This window comes from Anomalospiza imberbis, chromosome 5 (genome assembly GCF_031753505.1).
Source record: "Anomalospiza imberbis isolate Cuckoo-Finch-1a 21T00152 chromosome 5, ASM3175350v1, whole genome shotgun sequence".
Taxonomy (NCBI): domain Eukaryota; kingdom Metazoa; phylum Chordata; class Aves; order Passeriformes; family Viduidae; genus Anomalospiza; species Anomalospiza imberbis.
In genome coordinates this window covers 53,034,680-53,054,087 of record NC_089685.1, presented here as the reverse complement: position 1 = coordinate 53,054,087, position 19,408 = coordinate 53,034,680, and the positions used below count along the sequence as shown (strand labels likewise).

General features: G+C 41.8%; 1 protein-coding gene across 3 annotated transcripts in view; it reads right to left on the bottom strand.

Annotated features, from left to right (window-relative positions):
* The window catches only part of TMEM178B (transmembrane protein 178B), a 211,883-nt gene that overhangs the window by 18,768 nt on the left and 173,707 nt on the right, over positions 1-19,408 (bottom strand). For all 3 annotated transcript variants that reach the window (XM_068190830.1, XM_068190831.1, XM_068190833.1), the window contains one exon: positions 1,848-1,985. In XM_068190830.1, coding sequence (XP_068046931.1) covers positions 1,848-1,985 — 138 coding nt within the window. The remainder of the gene's footprint in view (positions 1-1,847; positions 1,986-19,408) is intronic.

Here is a 19,408-nt window from a genome sequence, read left to right as displayed (position 1 = left end):
CCGTCTCCACTGAAATGTGTGTTGTTTGAGTACCCCAAAAGATGGCTTTGTAGGCTGTGAGTGATCCATTCCACTACACATGGTTAAAACTGAATCTCCTTTCACCTGGAAACTTTATCAGACATCTTTCAAATCACTCACAAATAACCTTGAGTTAAAAGGTAATCTCTGCAGCTGCACTGGAAACCAACCCATATATAATGATAATTTCCAAATAGTGACCAAGACATAGCTAGTTTCTAATAAATTTAAGTTTTCTGTATTTATTTAGTATACTCTGAGTGTTTTAACCTGAATGTTGTGCTGTAGTAAGTTAAATACCACACAGATACCTGAACAGATTAGAGCAAAAATGGCCCCTGTGCAAAGTAAGCTTTTAAATAAATAAGAAACACCAAGCTCATCTGGCAAGCCATCACCTATAATGTTTTGACACCCACAGCAAACCATTTACAGACATCCCCATGAAGACCAGTGTGTGCTTGCACAAGGTCCTAGCAGATTTCAAATGTGTTTGTGGGCACAGAGAGAACCGATGTCTAATGACACCAGCACAACACCACTAGAACATAAATACTTGTTACTCCAGCACTTAACTCCTCTTCTGGGACTACAGAATCTTTCCTCTGTGTCACACGCTGATCTGTGTCACACCACAGTACAGATAAACAGATGATACAATGCACTGAAGTGATGATCTGCCTGGAGGGCAAAAACCCAGCTAAACAAAAATCACCAGCAGAGGAAAGAAGAGAGAACAGAAGTAGTGGTGTTCGCTTTGAGACATTCACCCAGGGCTGTCTTTGGGACTTGACTCTCATACCCTTCATGTCAAGTAACTGTGCCTTGAAATTTGCTGCTAACAGGAATTTGGATGGCATCTGTAGTAAGGAAGGCTGGTACATTACATGGGAAATGTTGGATGACCTTGAGGGCTGATGTAGTAGGAATGGGAAGAAGTTCAAAAGCACAGAGTGTCAGGGCATGTACCTGGGGATTAATAAACAAAACCTCTGCTGCAAATTGGGAGAGCATCAGTAGGGAAGTACAAAGGTGGAGAAAGGTCTGCATGTCTGATCCAACTGCAGGATGACTGTGGGTCTCCAGTGTGATGCAGCAGGAAAAAAGCAAATACAACCACAAAATACTTCAGGCAAGGAATTACCAACAGGGGAAGGAAAGCATCACACCATACAAGGCACTGATTAAACCTTGTTAGGGAATGCTCCTTCTCATCCATATTGGAGAACGGCAAGTACAAACAGGTACAGGTGGCAGAAAAGGCTGCTGGATTGCTAATTGTTCTTTCAGAGAGAAGTCTACAAGAAAGTATCTGTAGAGTGGGAAAAGGAAAAGAGAAAATGCTCTTCATAGGTACAGTAAAGAGAGAGAGATATAAACTAAAGGTTACATTTGACTCAAGAACAGCTGATGAGTAATAAATATAGATTATAACTCTCAGCACAGTTTCTAGGTATCAAAGTGCCCCACTGTGGAAGAGGATAGTGGTGGGAATAACATCCAATAATCCTTGAATTTTTATTACTGAGCTTACTAAATGACAGTGTTACATCCAACAAGGGAGTACTGTACTAAAAATCTCAGATTACCCTTTCTACAACCATGAGTTACAGACACTCCAGACAAGTTTTGTGATGGAAGTTAAATGTAACTATGGCTGGGTGATCCTTGATATGCACCAGAAGGAGCTCAGAATGAAACCAAATCCAGATCAGGTAAAACAACTCTGACAACATATTTTCAGTGGCTCAGAAAAGGAGGGACATGTGAAAAGAGGGAACATGAAAACAAGAAAAATGCATTTCTTCAAACACCACCATCCTTACCTCCCATGAGGAAGAGAAGCCCTGCCACATACTGCATAAGGCCGCGATCCCAACAGCACCCCAGAACGCCGATAATCCATCCAAAGAGGATGATGGCCACAGCCATGCCCATGAAGCCAGCTGTCATCCTGCGCAGATCTGCAGTGGGGAAGACAGAAAAACAACATGAGTGGGATCAGTGACAAATCAGCATCATCAGGGGTTCATAACAGTCTTAATCCAAAATGCTACTGATCTGCAAGGACTTCAGTGTGTGTTGGTATGGGATGATTTAAGTAAGGATGATTCAGAGCGAAGACAAACCATAAATTAAGTCACTAGCTTGGGCTGGGGAGAGACAGAGACAGAGCAGCTGACTGTTTTACCACACAGCGAAGCTCAGTGCAGATGCACTCAAGTGACTTGTGACAGCTTGCTCAGGAGCTAGAAGTTGTAAAATGGCGTCAGTGCAATGCAGTGCCTAATAACTCCAGTCTCTGGGCACTAGCACAACATCTGTTTACATCTTGCCTTCTCATCTCTGTCCATTAGCCCCCAGCATCCAAAGGGTGTCCTTGCTCAAAGTGATCAGCAAAGCAGGTTCTATGCTTTGTGCCAGCACAGACATGACAGAGCATGCACCTCAATTGTCACCCCAGGTCTAAGTTGGGCCATGGCATCCAGGGGTGGTAGGAGTGAAACGCGGTACGTCCAGAACAGCGAGGCACACCGATCCTCTGGTGTCAGACATCATCAAATGCACTCCAGATATGTGGCTGGGACAGAGGACACATCATTGTCCTCTCCCGTGCCCAGATGGTGACCTTGCCAGATGATTTTTGGTGAGGATGTTTTTGGCTGCTCCAGTGAGCACTAAGAGTAGGAGGAGGGCAGGGCACTGGAGAAAAACATTTTTGCTCTTCAAGTAGGGACTGAGTACATCTGATGTGGGTGACAGGGGCTGACCTGCATTTATTTCATAAATAAAGGAAAAGGGTCCCCAAGTCTTAAAGAAAGGAATACTTAAATAAATGTCTGGCTATGTTGCATATTTGCCTTCTGCAAAAAGGATAGGAATATGGGACCACTCTTCCTGCATGTGCTGGGAAAATAAAATTCTTCACAGTTGGTTTGAATGTGAAATCTGGGCAGTGAGACCATGTGGCAACTGAAAGAGCAGGGACTATGTGAGCTAAAGAGCATCTTCACACCCTCATATAATGAAACAGATGGGGGCATATTCACTAACATTTGATTATTCCCTGTCCCCCTTCATGCACACATAAAAAGTTGAAGCACTGATATGTCAGGAGTATATGTACAGAGAAAATTCCAGCCAAGTCAACTCTCTAAACATTTGTTTCCTTCTTGAAACTTTTTCTTTTTTTTTCTTTTTTTTTTTTTTTTTTTTTTTGCACAGCAATGATTTTACTTTTTTTTTCCCCCCAAGAAACAGAATGCTTATGACAGAGAAGAAAGATTTGAAAACTGTGAATCATCCACCAGTCTCTGTGGCAGCTTTTCTCCTTGGCTGGCCTTAGACTATGTCTCAGTTTCTATTATTTTTTATGCTTTTCCCACAGTAGATAAAAAGACCAGCAATACCTACAACACAGATTCAATGAATTCTGTGAAGAGATAAATTACCATCAACAGAGGTTTATAAAACTTCATATCCAAATGCTAAGTGTCCACAAAGTCTATCAGTGTGCTAGGACAGAATGACTTGAAGGCAGTTTTCTCCGGTCCATGTTCATTACAGCACTTCATATGCAAGCTCAAGTTGCAGAACACAACCTCTCCCTTGAAGCTATAACTCCTTCTTGTAGATTATCACTGATTTTCCAAGGAGTATCTCTGACAACATAAAGATAAAAAGATCTTCAGCCCACCAGTAATCAGGCTCTTTTAACAAGATACACATCTTAAAAGTACATTTGTCTTAGGTTTTGTGACTGTCCCACCCCATTTGAGTATGTTCAAGGAGCTCTAGTACAGGGGAAAAAAAAGCATTTCCTGAAGAAACTAGTACTTCCCCCAGGCAATGTCTCTGTTCCTTGGGAATTTCTCAAAGTGCTTTCTAAAACAAGCAGTAAGTGTTAGCAAGCATTTTTGATGGCCAAGTGTCTTCCTACTTTTTAAGTCCATAAGGCCCTGGTCTCAATTTGAAAATAAAACCATAAAATCTGTACTGCTTCCTGTATCATCTTCCATAACAGCACAGCACATCTCTCCAAGGTGCTGCACAGCTCTTTGTATCAGCCCTACAAACCCTTTGCAATTTAACTTGTGAGTGCTGACACCAAATAACACCATTTGCCTGTCCAAATGGAAACATACCCTAACAACCTGCCTCCAATGAGCTCAGCTTAAATAGCTTTATTCAGCTGCAAGATGTCCAGAACCCCTCAGATCTACCCCAATGGAGAAAACTGGCTGATGGACCCAATTTTCTTAGGCCCCAGAGTGGTTCACAAGCATCCCCACATTATGTATGCCAGACTCAGGAATGGTGCTTATCCTGCTAAAATCTGAGTGAATTTTGCTATTAAACAGAAGACGTAAAGGAACAGGACCAAGATTTCTAGGCCAAATTTTAAATTTTGTTTCCCTCAACCTCTTTTGCTGATGGAGCCTGATATTCCCTTGCTAACAGAGTGAAATCCAAATAGAACTTCTTTATGGACTCTTAGTTCACAAGTTCAGTGAGTTTAGTTTAAGATTACCACTGCTTAGTCCAGTTGCAAATCTGCTCCTCACAAGTCCATCCACTAGGGATTATCTGAAACAAATAAAATACAAACTTTCTTTTCTATTTAAAACTATTTGGCCTTTGTCCTGCCATAACATTCTTTGAGGGGAGCCCTTGGAAATGGCGGTGCTGGGAAAGGGGGTTGGTTGTAAAGTTGGCTTCAATAACCTCCAATTGCCCAACAGCATTCTCCTGGCACTCCTCACCTGTCAGAGCCCACATGAAGCTGAGGTCAGTGCTGGGATCAAGTCTATTCAAAGTGATTCTTTGGTGGAAAAGTACTTAATGGATGTAAATGAATCATCAGCCTCAGACTGTTTAGAGGAATAGGAGCATATATTCCCCAGACACAATCCCTATTAATGGGGTTGTTTATGATTACTGTTTGTTGGTGTGGTGCTTGACATGGAAAGGACAGAAGAAAAGCAAAGATTTGCATTGTGTACTCGAGGCAATATCTGAATTCGTTCTGCTAATTTAGGATGGAGGGATGACATATAAATAAACAATAGCTCATCAGTACAAATTGATGGGGTTTTGTCTGAGTTTGATTGGCACTGATAAAACCCTTCCTGAATGCATCCTTCAATGGTAAAAAGGGTCATGCTGTCTTGTAACGCTACTTATGACATTTGAGCACATTCTGGGTTTGGTTTATTTTTCTGAAATTGTTTTTATTTATTTTTAGACTATGCAATTAATAGTTCTCTACATTCTTTCTCTTTTTGAAAACCTCTCTGAGTAATAGGATCTCAGGGTCATGGCATGAAAATACCAATCAACTGAAGGAGTGACTATGCCAGCAAAATACATTGTTGAATCTTATACAGCCAAATGGGAGCTGCAACAGCAAACAAACTTATCTCAGTGCATTCATGAGCATTGCTTAGCTGGTCCTGCAGCTGATCCTCTCCTGGGTACCCATCCCAAGTCCTCACACTGTAGCAAAGTGCACAGATTGCAGGGACACTGAATTCCCCTTCTCTACCATCTAGCAAACCAAACCTTTAGAAATGTAGCTACAGGGTGAAAGTAAGGAATGTATTGCATTGCTTATTCCATAACCTAATATATGGAAGTTAATTTTTAATGCTTGGCCTATATGACTGCTAGTTTCAATGATTTACTATGTGGACATAGGTACCAACATCACTTGTGGGTGAAAACACAATATTGTCTTTCCACACATTTTTTGGAAACACCTTCTTCATCCCTTTTTCTTTTTAATGTTGACTAAAAGCTATGAGTGAATTATCTTCTCTTTGGGAGACATATCTAGCACTGCTACAGATGCTGCTGCATGTAAAAGGCAGGGAACTCAATCCTGATTCAAAAGCAATGTGGATCATCAAGCAAGGAATACAGGTGTCATTTTCATGTAGGTTGGGAACAACAAACTTCTCAACTGATAACATTGGAGAAGGGACAAAGAATGGAGTAATCTAAGTCCCATGATGGAAGCTGAAATGACAAATTTGAAAGCCACAAGCTTTGTGAATCATGATGAAAAGAGACACATTAACATTTTAGACAATGTCCTTAAAATAGAGACAGATTCTCATAAATCAACATGCATTTCTTTAAAGCATTTTTGGTTTGTGCGGGGAGTATTAACTCTATAGGTTTCCTGAAGATAAAGAAAGGCAGAAAAGCTGATTAAGAGTAATTTGTTTCCAAGCCACTTGCGATGGAAGGTTCTCCCTGTCAGTTCGCAAATGCCCCTGCCCTTCCTTTCACCCTGATATCTGTCCATCTGTATTTGTTATGAGCAATAAGGTAATTCATGCTGGTTATCACATCATGCAAGAAGTTTCACACCCCAGCAGCTGCAAATATAACATGTTCTGATTCAGTTTTGCTTTTTAAAAATTCCAATATTCCTTTTTGACTTCTGATGTTCCATTCTCTTCCTTGAAACTGCAAGTCATCTTTCTGAAGCAAGGGCTCAGTCTTCCTGTTGATATCTATCTTCCTTTCCACAGTATTTAATAATACCCCCCAAAAATTTGAGATTGCTTTCCTCACAACACATACAGGAAACACTGTATGAAAACTCTTCTGAAATATGGGGAAACCAAGTCAAGAATAGTCAACATGCCCCCAGCTACAAGAAAAGTTTGTGGAGAGTGTATAATTAAATTTGTATTAACAGGATTTCTGGACAGCCCTTGAACCACACAGCACTGCTTTTGCTTTCAGAACTGCTTGTTCTCAAGTGTTTGCTAGCAAATCAAACTACAGTGCTTGTTATCAGACCCTCAGAAAGTGCAATATTGCTGCAAATAGTATTTCAGACAGTCCATCCTGTATGTCCTCCTTCCTTCTCCCAATAGAGGAAGGTCTGCAGGGACAAAGCACCCTGAAGTCTATATCAAGAACATCTAGATCAGCTTAGAAGACATTCTGGGTATATCACAGTTCTTTCCTGAGGTATCCCAACAAATGGGAAAATCAAAAAGGAAATCACAAATGCATTTCTGTGCCCGTCTAGGAACAGATGTCAGGATATAGTAGAAATACTATAGAAGAAGAATACTATAGTAGTAGCATAGTAGTAGAACACTATAGTAGTCACAAGTAGAAATAGACTGGGATGGCATAATTTTTTAGCATAATCCTTCATTGCAGGTCACTCTGATCTATACCCTCCTGCACTAAATTCCCTCTGATTTGTCTTTACCAGGGATCAAGAACATATGTACTTGAAAAGAGTCAAAATCACTCCTTTTTCTTTCTTTTCCAAACAAGTATATGTACTGGAAATTGTTCAAGAACTGCACACAGCCCTAGAGCACAATTTACCAGATTTCACTGAGCTTTGTTTAAATTACTTCTCTTATAAAGAATCAGCAGCATAGACATATCTTTCTCCGACATAATCCCTTCTCTTATCTCACCCTGAAACTTCAGCAGGGGCAAGATAGAATTGGACAGACATGTCTTTTATTGAATGCCAGCTCTGCAGCTCCCAGGTACAATGAACAAGTGACTGTTAATGCAGGTGATTTTGAGTGGCATCTTCTGGCTCTCACTATTCTCTCTGCAGAGCTTAAAACTGTATTTTGGATGAGGTTGGCAAATAGAGGGTGAGGGTTTTAATCTTTTCTTTGCGCTTCAGGTATGAAGAGATAAGAAAAGAAATATGTATTAGTCTACCTGAGACTGTTAAAATCTCTGAGTGCCTTTCACTGAATCATGTGGTAACCCAGTCCTCAGTTTAAAGATTACTCTAATGCAATCTCAATCAGTACAACCCACTTCAACCAAAGTAACAGTAGATTACATTTACATGTAAGTATCTGCACCAGAGGGACTCAGAAATATGCACATCACAAATATACACTAAAACACAGCTCTCTCAAAGCTGAGAGAAAGAACAGCAGAAGACCCTCACAAAAAGGGAAGCAGCTCTGTCAAGGATAAAGTGAGCCTTCATATCTCAAGAGGTACAACGGCCTTTACAACACACAAGTATAAATTCTCTTAAACAACAAAATCCCATCACCTTCTGTTGACTAGAGACTGTTATTTTTGTGATAAATGCTTGCCAGATGATTGCCAGCAATGCCCGAACCCACCTATATGGAAAAGCTGATAGGAAGCTTTGCAAGCTGACTGTGGTCTGTGATAGTTAACATGTCCCTCAGGATGAGGTATATGGAGAGTAGACATCATGAGATTGATTTATTCTTGTTGGGACACACTACCTATATGGATTTCCTCCGTCAGAGTTTCTAAGTGTTCTTAGAGTTATTTAAAATAGCTACAATCACAAAAGGAAGGTGCCAGCTATGCACTGCTGGCACTTCAGTCTGCCTTCCTTCATAAGAAATCCCACAATTTCAGAGCCAAGTGAATAGTTCATCAAGGGAGGAATGAAGCCATGTTTTCTACAAAGGCTGACACCTTCAGAGGTTTATGCTGGCAAATAGCAAACCTCACATGACACTGCAATTTCTTATCTCTGGTGAGCTGTCATAAAGCACCAGAGGAAAGGGGAAGTCCCAGACCAGGTCACATACTGGTGTTACTGTCTGAAAGCAATTCCTCCATTATTTGGGGAAAATTACACGGGCCTAAGAAATTGTGCAGTTGCCAAAAGCACTATCTGGAGCTCAAATAACAAGTTCTGGTTTTCTTCTTGCCTTTTTCCTCATGTTGAGCAGAGAAGAGGCAAAAGAAAACCCCTAGACAGTAAGGGAGGGATTTAAGGAGGCACTAGAGAAGGAAGGAAGGAAACAAGGCTTGTTTAAGTATCACGCAGAAAAGGGTGAGAAGAAGTGTCTCATGAGGGTGAAAAGACGGATTTGTCTTCAAGAGACTCTATGATATGGATATTAGAGGGTTCAATGCATAAAGGGGACATTTGTACAGCAGGAATTTAACACATCTGAAGCAGTTCCACTGTAGAATGTGCAAGACTTAGGTTGTGGGAGAATGACTGTGAATATCATCCCATAGAAGGGTTCAGCCTTTTGCTCCAATCCTACTTTCCCTTACACTCAAAAAGAAACTTTGACCAGAGAAGAAAAAGAATATTTTTGATTGTATTGGGTATTTGGTTGGGTATTATTTTGTTGTGTTGCTACTCAGCTCTGAGTGACAGCAGGATAGGAAGAAAAGCTTTGCCCTTACAACCCCTGATCTAGTGGGCCAGTGTAGTTGAGCCTATGCCAAAGCATCGTTCAACTCAACTTTACTCTACTCTAATCTTTCATGCCTTATTCTACCTTCCCTACTCCACACCATTCCCACTCCTTCTCTGGTTCTGGTAAGGAGATTTTATTGGAAAGTACCTGAAGCTGATTATTTACATTTCTTCAGAGATGTTCAGGAGCTGATCTTAGAGAGTCTTTCTCCAGATTTATTATCAGTGATTTCAGCACTGCAATATATGATCATCTAGGAATATTCCCAAACTTTGGTCCCAGCAGAGTACACTTGCAATTTGCCCAGTCAACCCTTTCATCCCTCTTTCCCCTCTCTCCTCAGAAACTGGGAAGACTGAGGAACCTGCAATTTTGGCCACTCTTCTTCATATTCATAACTTTAATCCTTCCTGCTCTTGCTGGGTGAGGCCACACAAAGCAAACATTTCTCAGTTGTGACCAAGCTAAGAGGCTTTTTGTTACACAGCCTCCATGGATTATGCAGGTGTTGAAAAACCTGAGGCATTTGAAATAAAATGGCTTTTGCTCAATTTCAGTGAGGACTTTTAGACTTTATGACATCAAAGCGGTGCCTTTTTCATTTTTCTTCCTTCCTGTAATTTTGAAAAACTCAGGTAATACACACTTCTTTATGCTGGTCATCTCTTATTGGAAGTGACTTCTGTCTGGAGCCACTACAGCGCAATATGATCTTGATGGGGAAGAAGGACAACACAGTCCCTCAGCATCACATTAGCCTGACCAGAGGGATCCTTCCTGGAGGATGTGAGGTGCTATCTCCCTGCTCCCAGCACCTCCACCCCTGGGGCTAGTGGGAGAGGCCAGGTGGAAAGCCCATTTCTAAATTGAAGTTTCTCTGCATTTTCCAATGGTCTGGAAGAAATCTTTGATGGGCTCTGGGTTCAGGGCAAAGGTGCCTCCCTTCATTGTAAAGTGCTCTCATTGCTGGTGAGAAGTGCTGCTCTGATACCACTAAGATTGAATACTCCGTGTACCTCCACAAGGTACAGTGCACAGGAGGCAACACAGAGCAGGGCACCAGGGCCAGCTTCACCACACAGCCCTGCTGCCAGCCTGTCACGGGCACCTAGAGACACCTTGGGGGCAAGGAACTGAGCATCAGTGAAGAGCCCAGAGAGCTCTGCTTTCCCTGAAATTGGTGGGAGGGTTGGGCGCTCCAAAGCTTTTCTCTGAAAATCAGACTTTCTCCTGTCTCCCAGGGGGCCATGGAAGCCAGTTTAGCACTTTTTCTTCATAGGCATTCAGATAATAATGACATAAAGTAACACTGGGATGAAAATAATCTAGACAAAGAAAGCCCTATAACCTATTCTATATATTAGTTACTTTATTGCTTAGTTTACAGAATTGCCCTTCTGCTGTGAGCAGACTCTGCCCTGTTACAGTCTGCTTTTATATACTGGTAACCATCACAGTATCAACATATCCACTAATCACATGGAATTTTATTAAAATTTAATCTTCAGTTATTATCTCTTTAACCACTTCTGGCAAAAGTGGATAAGGCTCATCAGGGCCAGAAAGAAGCAGAAGAAAAACCAGAACCACTTTTTTCTTTCAGTGAGGAAAGAAGAGTGGACAAAAACAGATGGATAATTGAAGAGTGCTGAGAAAAATTAAATAAAACCTTAAAGATGAGAAATGGAGTGTGACAATAAGCAAAACCCATAGTTATATGTAGAACTCCAGTATCAGACAGTGTTAAGTGCTTTTGTAAAAAGCAGATTTACCCTAAGGTTCTCCCAAAGATAAATGAAGTGAAGATGTACAGCAATGAAGCAGAGGAGGAGCAGGAGGGGTAATACAGAAAGAAAGAGACTTGGTAACAGCACCTTTGTTTTATCTTCTTCCCTCTGCTTTTGACTTCCCTCCTCTGCTGCCTGTCCCAGCACCAAAGCCTTGCTCACAATCAGGAGCAACTAAAATATTATGCTAAAGGTTTTATTTTCTTTTCATGCCCTGCCCCAACCACTGCACAAGCCTGAGAATAATCCCAGCACAAAGCATTCAGAGCATCACGTTTGATAAATGGCCAGCATGAAAAAGGCTGGAGGTGGAGGGATGGTATCTCTGCTTTATCAATGTCTCAGCCCTCTGCTCAAACACACTCATTCCACAGATCCCAGCATTAAACATTTTCATTCAGGAACTCTGAAAGATGTATTCTTGTTTTTAAAAAGACTATTTAATGCAAGTGAGGCTGGGCTGAGGTGTAGGAAGAAAGGAAGGAGGATGGAAGAGAAAGAGGGAAGAAGTAGAAAAAGACGGAGCTGTGAAAAAACACTGTCCCTTATGGAGAAATTTTGATTTTGAAGTTTACTCTTCTATTAACATTTAAATTGAAAGGCGTTTCTTCCAAGCTCCACATATGAAACCAGAAAATCTGCATTTAAATAGATACCATTTAAATGTGAAGAAAAATATATATCAGCATTGAATGCTTTCCCATTTGTCTGAAAAGAACTTCTCTTATAGATGATTATTAATTTTTTTTTCTTTTTTCTTTGGTTGTGCTAAAAAGAGAAAATGGAAGTACATTAAAATTCTGCTTGGCACAAGGAAGAGGTGGGGGATGGTTGCTTGATTGACCAAACTCCTGATTCTGAGCTCAGACTTTCTCCAGGAGGGCTGCTGGAGCCTGCAGGAGGCAGTCCAGCCTGCTACCAGGGTCAGGACCAAGAGGGGTCTGTCCTGCCTGGTCCTGGAGACATGGCACCCATAACCACAGGACTCCAACTCCCACCACAATGCCCATCTCACTGGGGATGTCTCCAGGTTCTCATTCCCACCTGGAGAATCAAACTTTCTGCAGTTCTATTAGATACCTCTCTGGCTTCAGGACACCATCTACAACAGAGGGACATACACCTCCTCAAAAACCACAGAAAGGCAGGCTTTCTGTGTCTCAGTTCTCAAAAACTGGAAAAATCTCACCTCAGTGGGTCATTTTGAAGGTTAATACATTACAGACTGCCAGCTAGTTCTCTGCAGTGATAGCCCCAGAAGCCCTAAAAAAGGCCTTGAACAGATAAAAACTGCAGTATGGGAATTTTTTCAATGGTAATTTGGAACTCATTCTGATTAAATCCTAAAAAACCCACAGGGATGTAAATAAGCAAAACAGTAGCTCTCACCTAAATACAGGCATCTATAAACTTGGGGAGAGCAACTGGAAATCATGACTCTAATGGGGCCAAGCTGGTATCATGGAACAAAGATCGCACAATCTCCTACTTTGATGCTGGGTTTTCATCAGACCTAATTTTTGCAGCATGATCTTGTCTCTAGTCACTGGATTGGTGAACATAAACATCTGTTGTCACTCAACACTCAAATGAATTTGGCCAACTTGCCCCCATTGCCTCTCCATCTCCCTCTCCCAGCTTGCTGGAATCTCACAAAGAACAGTCTCATTCTTCATGGGGTCTCCAGCTGATTTTTCTCCTATGTAGATGACAACCACTCTCTGAAAATATATATGTGACAAGAAGAAATGTTTAGTAGAAAAAGCAGGTGCCTGGAAAATGGATTCCCATTTGTCCTTCCCTGCCCCCTCCAAAATCCAATCATTTCTGTGTTAATAAGCTCACTGACTATAATGTGGCACTAACCTTTCACAATTGATGCCAGTGACATTTTGACAGTTCCACATATGGGCCTGCCAAAAGCAGAAGGAAAATAAATTTGCAATTTGGTAAAAAGCTGGGTAAGCAGCCAAAGCAGCTTGGGGGAAGGAGAAGAAAACCGCCAAAGAGCCAAACAAAAGCCCACTGCGCAGATGTTACACACAGCAAAAAGGAAAAGCACATCCACAGCTGGAGTACCCCAGCAAACATGTGCTTGGGAAGAAAGCCTTAGGCACCTATTAAGCCCAGTCTAGCTTGAGATGCCTCCCAATAAATTCTTCTCATGTGGCAAATTTAGAAGTCTTTCCTAGCAGAAGGGAAATGGGACACAGTCTTCAATCTGTACAAACTATCAGATATCACAGGACTCAGCAGCTGCTCTAACAAGGAATCTTCAATATTTCCACTGATGTGATCAGCTGTAGGGAGACAACTATTTTGTAACACTATTTTGTGGGGTGTCTTTGAATTTACTCTTCAAAATATCACTGCACAAAGCATCACAGTTCACAGACTGACTCAGCTACTTGGTGCCTGTATCACACCCATCTTCTTCAACTTACATATATTGAATCTCATAATATTTGACTAAAAAATAACTTCCAGAAACAGGTCCAATCATCATGTGACAAGATGAAGAAAAGAAGAATACTGCACTTAGCAGTTCATTCAGGTGGTTAATTAACCTCCAGTTAGGAGAGCCAATCTTTCAGCTGAATTGGTCCAGTTTCTGCTGCCAGGCAGTTACTGATAGGAGGCAAGGTAAGTGGCACTGTAATCAGTCCACTTCCTCCTGATTCCCATTTCAGCAACACTGAAATAACTGTTCTCCTGAAATTAGAGGACTATGGCTTTTATGATGGTGCACTGATGCTTGGTGGAAAATGTGAAGGTGTGTTTGCTGTATTTGTGTATGTAAATAGTCATGTACTGTAATGGTAGAGCTGATGTACATAGCTAACCAGAGACACAAAATGACCACTAAAAGAGAATAGTTTATTGAATTTTCTTTAGGACAATGTGGGTCTTCTTGGAACACCAGTCAGAGAGGCATCACAAGGGTCTAGACAACCATACTGTAGCTTACAACTGAGAGAAAATGGAGCATGCTTTTTCCATATTCAGAAACACAGAGCAAAACATGGAGCCCAAAGGAGCTCAAACAAACCCTAAAATACTCCCAAAGCAAGGGCAGTGGGATCCACTGGCTAGCTGGTGGAGGTGGGCTGACACTAAAACACAAGTTCAGAAAGCCGAGTCTTTGCACAGACTGAGGACAGTAAGCCTGATGAAAATGTCAGATACACTTTCCAAAACATTGTCCCTGAAGTGTTTTTGTGTTCAAGAAATAACTGCAGGGCAGCTGCTGGACCACTGTATTAGCCATGCTCATGGGGAATCTGAACTCTAAGTCCTTTTCAAAGTAATGTCACTTGATAGGCAGGGGACTGTGGCCAAGGCTGGAGCACACGTGGGTGTTTGATGCAGCTGCAGGACGCAGGTGACTGCTCCCAGCGTGACATTTGTATGGGGTTACACCTGATGGGATTGGAAGAATGATGGAGGTCAGAAGTGCAGTGTCCAGCAGTTGTGCAGAGAGCTTGATTTGAAGCCATTTACCTGTCAGACTTTGGGAAACAGCATGGAGCTGCTTCCAAAGCCAGTATACATAGATCTGATGGATTCTGGCAACACATTCCTTCACCTAAAATAGATGGTAGGATCCAACTTGGCATGTGAGACTATCTGGCCTCATCAAATAAAAAAAAAAAAAAAAAGGAACTGAGTCATTATTTGGCCACAGCACTGCAAGCAGGTAGGGTTTCCACACATGGCATGGGACAGAGTGAGCCTTTACCTTGTTCTAGCAATGCCATTGACACAGAACAGCCTGTAGGTGCTTAGTCAAAGCCTTCTCCTAAAGTCAGCTTGTTTCCAGTTTTGCAGAGGCCCTCCCTTCCCCAGCACCCAGTTCCCACTCCCCAGAGAGCCCTCTGGGGGCTCATTTCCTTCCCTGACTTCCCGTGCTGCCATTCACGCTTTTTCAGGAAGACCTGTCCTTGCACAGGCTTCCCTGTGGAAGCAGCACTGGAAGCGCTGGTTAGCAGCATATTTTTCTTCGGCTCATATCAGCAGTCCTGCTGCTGATAAAATTTCAAAAGCCCACAGCAAACTAGGGCAACTGTGGGAGATTTTCTGAGAAATGACCTCATGCTAATGGAAATTGTCCAGTCTCAACAGCCTCCATGCACTGTCTGACAGGGTAGGAGACTGAACAATTTTGGAGCTGTATGTGGTCTCACAGGACCTGTTACCTTTTCATGGAAAGCACCCCTTGATCTTTGCTAAGGAGAACAGTGAGTGCTGCAGGCAGCGCTCTGACTCAGTCTGACAGAGTGGTGTGAGGCCATGAAACATGGCTTGAGGTCTCTGAAGGGACTGATATTTGCATGGCAAACAGGATGGAAGGGCCCAAAATCCTGAGGATATCAGTATATACTCTAGAAAATTACCTAAGATCATCTAAGCCAAACAAACAATTCCCTCACAACACCACCGAGAGACCCTGGTGGTGTTCCTTCACACCATGTATTTTTCAGCTATCATCCTAAATGGTGGATTATTGTTGTTGTCATATACTCAACAGTCCCAAAACCAAAAGTCCCTGTGCACCTCTGTCTTGAAGTCTGCAGAATGCACAGTAACATGAGGACAAACGTGACCATCCCCCACCTACCTCATCAATCAGCCAGGAGCAGGGCTGATTATGTGTTTGGAGACAGGCAAGAAGAGAGGGAAAGCAGTGACAGTTATAAATGTTTTGCCACCTGAATGTGACATTAATGTATGTATGCAGTGTGTTCACGACGTTAGGTATTTGTGCACAACCCTAATAAATACCATGTTTGACAGCAGTTTCACAAAACCACTCAATGAGCTAGAAGAACATGCTATGAGACAGTTTCTAGTTTTACTGTGAAAAAAAGAAATATCCCTGTATTACTCAGATCCTTGACTTAGAGGAAATCTAGAGCAATTCCAATGATCTCCATATAAAGTTTAATTACTCAAAACCATATTGAAATGACCAGATAGATAAGTGATAAAAGCCTGCTCCATAAAACACATTTCATTTCTATTGTCGAGAAGAGAGCCTTAGTAAGCTTCTGAGTTAGAAAGACCAATGTAGGATGCATGGCATTGCAACATCTCCATCTCAGGGACTCTTTTTTCGAGGGAAGGCACAGTTGTTCTGTTTCTTTCACTGGATGGTGATCTGGTGGCTGCACTTCAAAGTCAGAAACTCATCATACTACATGACTTGCCTCATAAGTTCACCTTAAGGGCCAAGTCTGTGATACTGATGTAGATCAGAGATGTTTTTAACACAAGCTGGAATCTGACTGGAAAACTACCCTGGCAATTTCCTCACACTGCCAGGGGCTGTGGTGCTGCATGTGGACACATGTGGGCCTGACTGGGTGCTGTCCTCTCTGAGGGACAGCCTCACATTTCCTTGTCAGCAGAGCACCCCAAAAGCAGTGACAAGTGTCCATGCAGTTATCTGCTTGATTCTACCTTTCTATTGTTTTTAAGATGTTACAAAAGAGGGAAAGTTAAGTATCACTTTAAAATGTTGATATACTCCATATAAAAAATCCAAAAGGTCTCATATGGACATTTTCTTATAATAAAGCTTCTGACTTTTCATTTCCAACAGCCTTTTTAAAAATTGCACTTACATTTAAAAGAAAAAAGATTCAAAAGTGTTAAGACAATCAAAGCAGCTCAATTCAGCCAAAACTCTATTGGCTGCTCCAAAATAAACTGTTGTTCATTTTGCTGAAAAACTTTTAAAAGCCACCTGCCGCCCTGCCACCATGCTGTTTTATTCACTTTGCCTTTCCAGCCAGAAAGCCCTTTTATTTCAATAGCCCTGTCCATCAGTGCAGCACCTGAGCAGTAGCAGAGGGCTAATAATATCCCTGGCAGGAATGAGAAAGCTAAACTGGGAAGCCAAGCTTTGACAGCGATGGTAAAACCAGAATTGATTCTCAAATATTTTTGTTTTTGAGATGGCATATGGTTCCATTTTTGTGCCTCCATACGAGTGACTCAACTGATTTGGGATCTGAAATCCTTGTAGCACATTTTCTCACTTTTAAGAAGTGTCTTGGTTCATCTGTATTGGCTGATTTGCTCATTTCCTAATGAGTCTCCCTAGATCTGATACAGCATTTGAAGTTTTGGTGGGTACATATGTGAAGGAGGGGGAACAAATGGAGGGAAGGGCCCACTGTGCATTGCTACAGTCGCACATTTAAAAAAAGCTGTGGTTAGGAGATCCCTAATTCACTTAACCTCTTTGATCTCATCATGCAGTATGAGCTGCTGAAAGGGAAAGAAAAGATTGCAGGCAGCTCTGCTATGTTTGCACATCAAAACACACACCTCAACCTGGTACAGAGCAGCAGACATAGCAAACACATTTGTGAAAGGTGGAAAAAACAGCTTTTGATTGGGAAAGAAGAGCTTTCTTCCTGGTTGTATAGTGGTCACATATGTGCAATAAGAAAAAAAAAAACAGAAAACTCAAACTGTTTCAAGAAGCTGTGCACACTGGGGCCAGGATTCACTTCTACTGCACTCCACTGGGCTACAGACAGGATTTATCTCCCTTTTTCCCGTGGCAATTAGCAGTAGAGCACAAGGCAGACAGCTATGCCTCAGACAACAATGACCTGCACCTTAAAAGAGCCTATTCTGCCAAATTCTCATGCACTAAAAGACGAGATGCATTTTATCAGAGTCCAGAACCCCATTCCCTTTTCCTTTAACTGAGGCCTGTCTATCCAGAAAGCCAAGACACAAGTCCAATGCATGCCAATATCTGTGTTTTAAGAAAATATAACACCCTTCCCTCTACAGCTGGTGACCTGCCCCTCCAGCCATCTCCCCACCTTCCCTTCTATCTGTCCCTTATCCCCATCTCTGGTGCAAATCCCTCCTTTTCTAAGCCTGCCCTTCTCTGCTTGTCTTCATTTTGCATTGTCTTTCGCTTCTCCTTTCTTAACACACACCCCCCCTCCCCTTCCTTCCTAACATTCCCCTATAATTTCCTCCCATCTCCTTTCTCTCTCACACAAGTCTGACACATCTTAACACCCTCCCTGTGACTTTCAAGACATGTGAAAAGCTGTAGTCAGGTATTAGATTCCTTATCAGGTCAAAAGAAAATATTAGGGAAGTCAGTGGACAGATGCAATGATTATGGTTCAGTGTGGACAAGAATGACATCAGTCTCTATAGTCCCAGATGGGATTTAAATTGTTGTTAAAATGCATCATCATTGATTTTCCACTTCCTCCCTTTGTGGTATCTCTCCAGGGCTAAGGTAAGACAGTTTGGGAACCCTATCTCTGCATTTCTTATCTCAATGCAGTTGCTTTCTCTTATATATGAAGTCAGCTAGGAATATCCAGAATTTGTGCAGTTAGATATTGCCCTCTACTATTTTTTATTGCTAAGTTACTGATACTCTTAACTGTAACTGCACTTGATGCTTTGCTTAGCAATTTTTTTACTGTGCTTTCTTTTAAATCACATCTGGTGAGGCATAAGAAAGCCCAAGAGAATCCTACCTTATGATATTTCTAAGGGCTTGATGTCCTGAAGAAGTAACTTTATATTGCTCCTCCTAATTTAACCTTTTCAGGACATGTTCACTGTGTTCCTGTAGTGTCACACACCCAAACCACACTCGTGATTTTGGCTTTTCATCTTTGAGCAGTGCTTTTATCTAGGGCCCTACATATGAGCCTGTCACCCAACAAGGGGTGCAGAGGGTGCTCAGATGAGTCTCAGTGTCTCTGTGGAGGCTCCATTCTCCCAGAGGCAGTGCTCCAGCCACAGGGAGCCATCCCCAAGGCATGGTGGTTTTCTGGGCCCTGGCATATCCCTGCCAATGGGATCTCCTCCTTCAGGGAAGGGATATCCCCAGTGCCAGCAACTGCCTGCAGACCACTGTCCTGCCATGTTCAGTGAGCCACAAAGGAAACACAGCAACAGCTTGGGCTCCTTTGTCTGCAAATCCAAGTGACCCAAGTCTGGCACAGACCCTGATCACCACAGCGTCTAGGCATCATTAACAACTTAGCTTAATTACATCCTAATTTCTTTACAAAGAGCCTATGAGCAAGATTTCAATTAATTTTAACTATATATAAACGATAAGTTTAACGTGTCCCTATCATTCCATTAAGATGATCTGGGACAAGACAAAGATAAACATAGATACTAGCATTCTATAAAGTATAAGATTTTTAATTAATTTTAACAAAAAATTAATTATCAAGTTATTTATAAAGCTAATAAAATTCTTTTTTCTACTCACAGAATGTACTATCTGCACATTTGGGATAGGTTTGTTCTGTCTCTCAAACAAAATAGAGATTCTCAGCCCCTTTTGATCTAATCTGGTTTTACCATGGAGCATAATCAGCAATTCTTATT